At 43.0% G+C, this 7,767-nt stretch overlaps 1 protein-coding gene across 1 annotated transcript in view; it reads left to right on the plus strand.

The window, feature by feature from the left end:
• The window catches only part of LOC126174780 (uncharacterized), a 79,999-nt gene extending 74,399 nt beyond the window's left edge, over window positions 1-5,600 (plus strand). The window contains exon 4 of the mRNA XM_049921130.1: window positions 5,102-5,600. Coding sequence (XP_049777087.1) covers window positions 5,102-5,358 — 257 coding nt within the window. The 3' untranslated portion in view covers window positions 5,359-5,600. The remainder of the gene's footprint in view (window positions 1-5,101) is intronic.
• Window positions 5,601-7,767: the final 2,167 nt, after the last annotated feature.

A 7,767-nucleotide genomic window follows, 5' to 3' on the forward strand; every position in this document is an offset into this window, starting at 1 on the left:
ATTAGATGGGTAGATCACATAACTAACAATAAAGTATTGAATAGAATTGGGGAGAAGAGGAGTATGTGGCACAACTTGACAAAAAGAAGGGACCGGTTAGTAGGAGATGTTCTGAGGCATCAAGGGATCACAAATTTAGCATTGGACGGCAGCGGGGAGGGTAAAAATCGTAGAGGGAGGCCAAGAGATGAATACACTAAGCAGATTCAGAAGGATGTAGGTAGCAGTAGGTACTGGGAGATGAAGCAGCTTGCACAGGATAGAGTAGCATGGAGAGCTGCATCAAACCAGTCTCAGGACTGAAGACCACAACAACAACAACAATGAACCAGAAAGGAAAGGCAATGTAATAGCGGGACAAATTTTCAAACGACAATTAGTGTCAAAATACTACTGCCTATATTTACGACCAAAGGGCCGACCGAGTAAAACTCTGAGGGTCCGGTACAAACCAGAAAAAAATAAGGGGGGCAGATAGACAATGAAACAAATCACCGCCAGAATTACTGAATAGTACTCCCCTTTATCAGTAAGCAATTCCATGGATCCACGGTGCGTCGCAACGGTTTCTGAGTGGTGCCGATGAAAGCCAGATAGAAGAGGGCAGCCAGGCCACGAGCTGTTGTCCGACAAGAATGTTGCCAACCAACCGACGGGATGTCGGCCTGCTGCTTGTAGTCGACGCTGACCCTGGTGAGGTACTCCTGTACCCTCGCTCGGGGCAGGCCCTCCTTGCGCAGCTCGTGGCTTTGGCCGCTCGGACCTCGTGACCACCTCTTGTCGCGACGCTACCGCCAATCCGCCAACTTCGTGCCTCCTTCTCCGGCCAGCAAACCCCGTGTATATATGGGCAAGCAAAGACCTTCTAAGGACACAATCCACAGATACGAACTCTTCCTCATAGATACTGGCAATGGGGCCGCAAGAGGGATAGTCGATACTATACCTTAGCCAGTGGCGCCAGACAGAACTGTCCACTAACTCAATGGCGCCACGGTTCAGGTGATACACAAGATCAGTTAATATATTTCACACATTTTATGTCCCTGTGACTCTTGTCACCAACAGTTTCCATTCACTGATGCTGAAGTGATCCTGATGCCTCGCCTCCAAGATTGCTGGAGGACTTGCATCTGCCTACACTCCCGTATTGTGGCAATTTACTAAGCTATCTTCTGGGAATCCCAACTGATCTGCAAATGGTGATCTGCTGGCCGAAGATCTTGCACGCGTTGTTTATGATAGGGACAATGCAACTGCTCATACAGCACTGGCCACGGAAGAGTATGGTTGATACTTACAGCAACTTAAATTATCCGAGCGGTTGCTTCATGATCATCGTTTACATGTCACAAAACCTGTTCCTTCACCTGTGGCGTGTGGACTGTACGGTCCGCTGTCCTTGCTGCGAATGATCTAGTGAATACTAGTCACTGTAGTAGCCTGTTGATTAATGCTTTCAGATGGAATGGCGCGCTGTGGATGTTGTTAAGCATGTACTTCACTGGCCTGGTGACTACTGTCATCGGCAAACCCTTAACAGACTATGGTGTCTGTCATTTCCCTTATGGAATTTCAGGCCTTCAGTGAACTGTTTACACTGCACAGAATCGTTAATCTTGTTATGCTAACGTAGAGCATGAGCAACGCAATCTCAGCTAAAGTAGTAGACAGTTGCACTGCTATGACTGATACCAGCACCATCATCAATGTCCTGCAAATGAGAACCAGTCACACATGCATAATGACAACAGTAAGACGCCCTTCACCACTGAAAACCACACATTACTCGTCACCAGTACATTGACCCACATCTCAACAGGAATTAGTTTCTGGACATATCACTATAGGAACTTTTCTTCTAGATTTGATCAATACTACCTCCTGTAGAAACACGCAACACTTTTTTTAACCTCCGCTCTGCTGCCGCGTAGCTACAAACCCACTATCATTGGATCAAATGCTTTTTTTCTTTATTATTCCTCCCTGTCACAGGGCTTTTAACAAAGCACTGAAATGTACAGTGGACAACTGTAATGCCATTCATGGTGGTACCAGTGGCTATCAGAAATATTGTATACAACTAAACCAAAATTAATAACAATGTCAAATAAAGTACCTATACTTATCAGATCTTTCCAGTTCAGGGAATAGCGTGTATCTGAAAGTGGCCATCAATCACTATGTTGCCACAATACCGAATAATATCATAGCGAAACTGGTAAACGTCACGCGAAGTGAAATTCCAGCGTCCTTCGAGTAGTCCTTCCTTCATGCTCCTCGGCAGTTTCCAGAAAGTTTGTTCGTGACCATCTGGTTGGTGCAGCTATGAATGACACATGACAAATTGGACAAGCTGCTTAAGACCAAATCCTGACAATAAAATCTCCCGCTCATAGCCGTATCACATCGCATACTTAAAAAGACCAGTAACAGAAAAAATGCATATAAAAATGATGAAATTGACCTACAACGACCTATGAACATCCAGAGGAGATCACAGAACATCACCACACACGATCCAAATTCCACATTCAGTTTCACCAAAAGTGATAAGGCAGTTCATTTTGTTGAAATTGTATGTACGAGGGCTGTTTCTTTTTCAACCTTCGATTTTCGCGGAATGAAAACCACAATGAAAAATCTGGTGAAGCTTTGCGCAGATGTGTAGCGCAATGTCCCTTATATGCCAGTTTACAGCGTCACGTCGCACTTTTCAGTGCTGAGAGCATAATGAGCACATAAAGATGCATAGAAAATACTGTCTCTCGCCAAGTGTGAGGTCCCGTTAAGGAATTTCACCTGATCTCATGCAGTCCACGTTCCGTAACTGTCATGTGTTTCCATCTTCACGAAAATTCTCAGCTGTGTATTGCAGGTGCAAATAAGATGCTCCTGCAGCGGTTTCGGTGGATTTAATTTGATCACTGACTATGGAGCCCGGACTTGGCGTAAGTTTTCTATAAAAAATTTAACTGTGTATGAAACTACCGAACATTCTTTTCTCAAAAACCTTCTATTCGCGTAACATAAGCTTTAGATATCGTATTTAATTCTCGAGCAATATTAACATCTGGTTGGCCGTACGTTGCGCATGTGAAAAGGGTCCTGAAACAATAATTTAATCTTAATGAAATGCCGAATTTGAAATAATGAAAATGAATCTAATGTAATACCAAAAGAAACTAATTGTATGCTCAGTGAAAACTATTTTACTAAAACCCCATACTGAAGTATATTATCAAAGTTGTGTAATATAAAGTGCAATGTCTGACTTGAAACATCCACAAAAATAAAATAATGCTCTACCGAGAAGAAAATAACTGTCTGAGATTTTGCACACCACCTGAAAATTCCATCCACTGTTTCCACAAAAGATTACAAAGTAAGATCTGCCCTGAAGTATTCGTCCGCAGCTCGTGGTCTAGAAGCTAGCGTTGCTGGCTCCGAATCACGGGATCCTGTGTTCGATTCCCAGCCTGGTTGGGTATTTTTCTGTCGGGGACTTGGTGTTTATGTTTTCATCGTTTCTTCGTCATCATTCGTGACAGGGGGTACATTGAATTACGAAAATATTAGACTGTGTAAAAGTTGGGACTTTGCACGGGAGCTGATGACTGCGCAGCTGAACGCCCTACAAATCATACATCATAACCATATGCCCTGAAATAAGAGTAGCTTGCCTCATACTCAGTATGCTGCCTCGTGTCTGGTGTACTGATGTTCTCGAAAGCAAATAGAAATCAGCAGATGCAGCAGCTAAAGGAAAATGAATTACTCACTACAAAATTTTTCTATGCTTGTCAGCAACAACCTGTGGCTTCGTGTGGAGTAAGGCATAATGCACAGACGACAAAAACATACAAAATGTTACTACTAATAATGGAAGTGACTTTTACTTTAAAGAAAAGTGTTCTTGAAAAATTAAACTCAGATAGTTGTCAAAAAACTGTACAACATAACAAGACCTAACAATTATGAAATTCTCTCAATACAAAAATTACAGATATTTACACTAACTGCGCTGTTTGTGACGTAATGAAAACGAAGAGATCAAAATTTGTAAATTTGTGGTAAGAGCTTACGGGACCAAACTGCTTAGGTCATCGGTCCCTAAGCTAACACACTACTTACTCTAACTTAAACTATGGATAACACACACACCCATGCCCGAGGGAGGACTTGAACCTCTGACGGGGGGAACCGCGCGAAACGTGACAAGGCGCCGCAGACAGCGCGGCTACCCCACGCGGCCGAAGAGATCAAATTAGCACTAATTATGAATGTTATTAGTTAACTGAAGAAGAAAGATTTCCTTCAGTTAATAATTCTGGCACACAAAAATTTCATTCTTGCTCATGCATTGTTTACCTTGAAAGATTCCTCCAAAAACTCTTCTCCATTAACAGAATCAATAAGATATGTCTAGAAACAAGTATTCCAGATAATTTCTATCAAATTCACAAATATTAAATCGCGTTCTCTAAAAACTCAACTGCTCGCTGTTACACCTGAATTAAGAATTACACAGCGCTGCACAACTGACAGGCGAGCAAGCGAACCACAGATAAACTTGAACACAGAGTCAAGGATCTTATTTACTGATCGTGCAGCGCGCTCATTCATCTTTGCCGCAGTACAGTAAAGGTGAATTACTTACAATGGCAGAATTCGTATGAAAATCTTACATTGGCTCCCTTTGAGTTTTGTCTTTTCGCGTGCATTAGCGGCTGGATCTGAAGAGAGCATTTTGAGACAGCCGAGATGCAGACCAGCGTTAGAGATTAGCCTTCCATGATGAGGGCATTGAAAAATTGGTACCACAAATTTCAAAGTCTGAGCGGCCACTATGTAGAGAAGTAGCTAGAAGGTGTAGCTATAAGTTTCTGTTTTTCGCTGTTGTCTACATTCCTCAATCTATCAGAGCTTTTTAAAAAATAAATAAATTAATTAAACTCTTAGTTTAAATGAATTGAAACTTTTAATTTAGATGGCTCTCGATGTTTGTGCTTCAACGTCGGACAGATAAACAAATACATGAGGTATCCATGGCAACAGTTCCTTGAATGTCCTCAGTGAGTGACGTGGCTGTGTCCGGCAGGTCCGCAGTTCCACCGTCGGGGAGGCGGTGGCTTGGTGAGGCCGGCCCCGCCGCTGCAGGACCGCACCTTCTGGTGGCCGCCCGTCGTGGCCATCGCCCCCCGCCCCTGGCTGCCGCCCGTGCAGCTGCCGCACTACCACCCCCAGCCCCAGCAGCCGCCTCCCAGGCCCGTAACTCCCAGCCGCACTACGAGCACCACCACAACGACTGCCTCTTCATTGGTCGTCGACGGGAAACTTGACTTCGGCGATTATTAGAACCAGACGCTGTTCCTGCTGTGTAAACATGGCGGACTAAATATATATACTCGCCTATATCAGTCCTGATAACTTCATACCAGAAGTGATTAACATTCATTTGTGCATGAATCTTGAATTAAACGTGTGTGTCATTGATGCAGGTCAAAGTTTCACTGAAAAGCAAGGTATTGTGAGATAAAAAATTAATATTTGTAAACAGCAGATGGCAGAGTGTTAATTTACACATAATCTACGTTTTTAGTATAAAAACGTTTAATTATTATTGTTCTGTAATTAATTTTAGCAACTCATGTTTTAGTCCAGGCATCCACGAAGAGATTCGGAGCTAAAAATATCTACCATCAAGTGAGTTGTCTGAAAATCGTGTGTAAACGCAAAACGTATTTTGATACGTCGACAATGTTAATTAAATGTGATTAACCGACTTTGAACACTAACAGGCATTTTAAAATTAACTTGCAATATAATCAGACGTTCGCGTGATGTGTTTACTCCCTGTCTCTCATTTTCTGATAGCGTCAGCAGCTTTTTCACAACTATTTCCACTAACTCTAATGGTTGGAGACAGGGATGTAATATATACATAAATATAAGCGACTGGTTGCAGAATTTATTCTGAATTTGCTGCTTAGACACAGGTACAGTTAAGCTCATCATACAATGTTTACATTCAAAAGTTTATTTAATGGCGATTTAAAATTTATACATAAAAATTAAATATATATTCAACAATGAATAATAGAGTCTATAATGTACATAAGGTGTTGAATTTTAATAACAGGAGATAAGACTTCAAACTTGGATCCGCAGAGGAAGCTGTTGAGTTTTAATACCAGTTAACATTAAAATCCTGATATCCATAATGTGCTCCTGCTGTGGTCATTGTGGTGGATCCCACCTTCGTACAGTTAGCTTTCGGGGGATTACAGTTCAGTCACTTTGTTATAAACTCATTCTTTTGGGCTACTGCGAAGATGAGATTCTGTACTTTTATCGGCTACAAACAATTTGAATATCTTTGCAGGTTAGCCTGTGAGGTTTGCGGTAAGTTTGCATTGCACTTCTGAGTGAATGGGCTAGTGAGAACTGCCCACTCACAAAAGACGCTGGAGGCCAGCGTTTAAAGAGGCACTCTCTCGTCCTCTGTTTTGAATTGAAAAGACATGTAACAATTTGCATCCTACATCGGTAGTTTTGGAGGTTTCCTTCATCTGTCTGTCGGCTCTTGGTTGCGTGACCGTCCGGAACTGCCAAGCACTGGTGGCAAACGGGATGCACTAAGCCCTTATGAGACCAATTAGGGAGCTGCTTGATGAAAAGTGGCGGTTCCAGCTACGAAAACTGACAATGGCCGAAAGAGCGGTGTGCTGACCACATGCCCCTCCATATCCACATTCAGTGACGTCTGTCGGCTGAGGATGACACGACGGTCGGTCGGGGTACCGTTGTGTCTTCCGAGGTCTGTTCGGGAGAAGTTTCTTTTTTTTCTCTCTTTCTCTCTCTCTCTCTCTCTCTCTCTCTTTCAATCTGTCTCTCAAGTGTCAAGCACGTTCCATGACCAACAGATATCGAGAAATCAGTTGTCTAGGCGGCGGTATGTGAGGACTCTAGGTCAGGAATACAGTGATACAATGGTCGTCCAAGAATGCTTCCAGAGCGAGACTGGATGCAAAACCAACATGTGGTTAAGTGTCAGAGTTGAATGCAGGGTGGAATGCACAAGTGGCATGTAGGATGTGAGTGACTTATTGCCAGGAGTGCCTGTTTTAACTTTCATTGGCTGTTTCTTATAATTTATGTATACGCATCCGTGTTTCTATATCCGTTGACATTGTTTTATATCAATCCTTATTTTTGACATTCAATCAAATACTTAGTAAATACATACTAAGATGGTATCTTCTTTCGGACATGTCCGAAAGAACAGAAACCATCGGTGACCATGCAGCTCGTTAGAATGAAATTACAATGAAATGAACACCCTTAGCTGCTTACAGGCGTTGACATGTCAACGGGGACAGATGAAAATGCGTGCCCCGACCGGGACTCGAACTCGGGATCTCCTGCTTACAGAATGCGGGACAATACGTTGAAAATGTGGGTTTCGTGGGAGGCGTGACAGAGATAAATCCCTGCTGTTGCGCTATCCTCTGTGTCCTCAGTGGATCAGATGGATGCCGGCGCGGTAGCTCAACGTGTTCGGTCAGAGGGCTATGTGCCCTCTGTAACAAAAAAAAACTGAGTTAATCGATCATCAACGAACTTAAACGGATGTCTTACGACGTCCGCCCCGAGCAGACGCAACGAACAAAAGCGAACAAAATGAGATTAAAAAAAATTTAAAAAAAGATGGATAGAGCGTCTGCCATGTAAGCAGGAGATCCCGGGTTCGAGTCCCGGTCGGGG

Source organism: Schistocerca cancellata, chromosome 1, assembly GCF_023864275.1.
Source record: "Schistocerca cancellata isolate TAMUIC-IGC-003103 chromosome 1, iqSchCanc2.1, whole genome shotgun sequence".
NCBI lineage: Eukaryota > Metazoa > Arthropoda > Insecta > Orthoptera > Acrididae > Schistocerca > Schistocerca cancellata.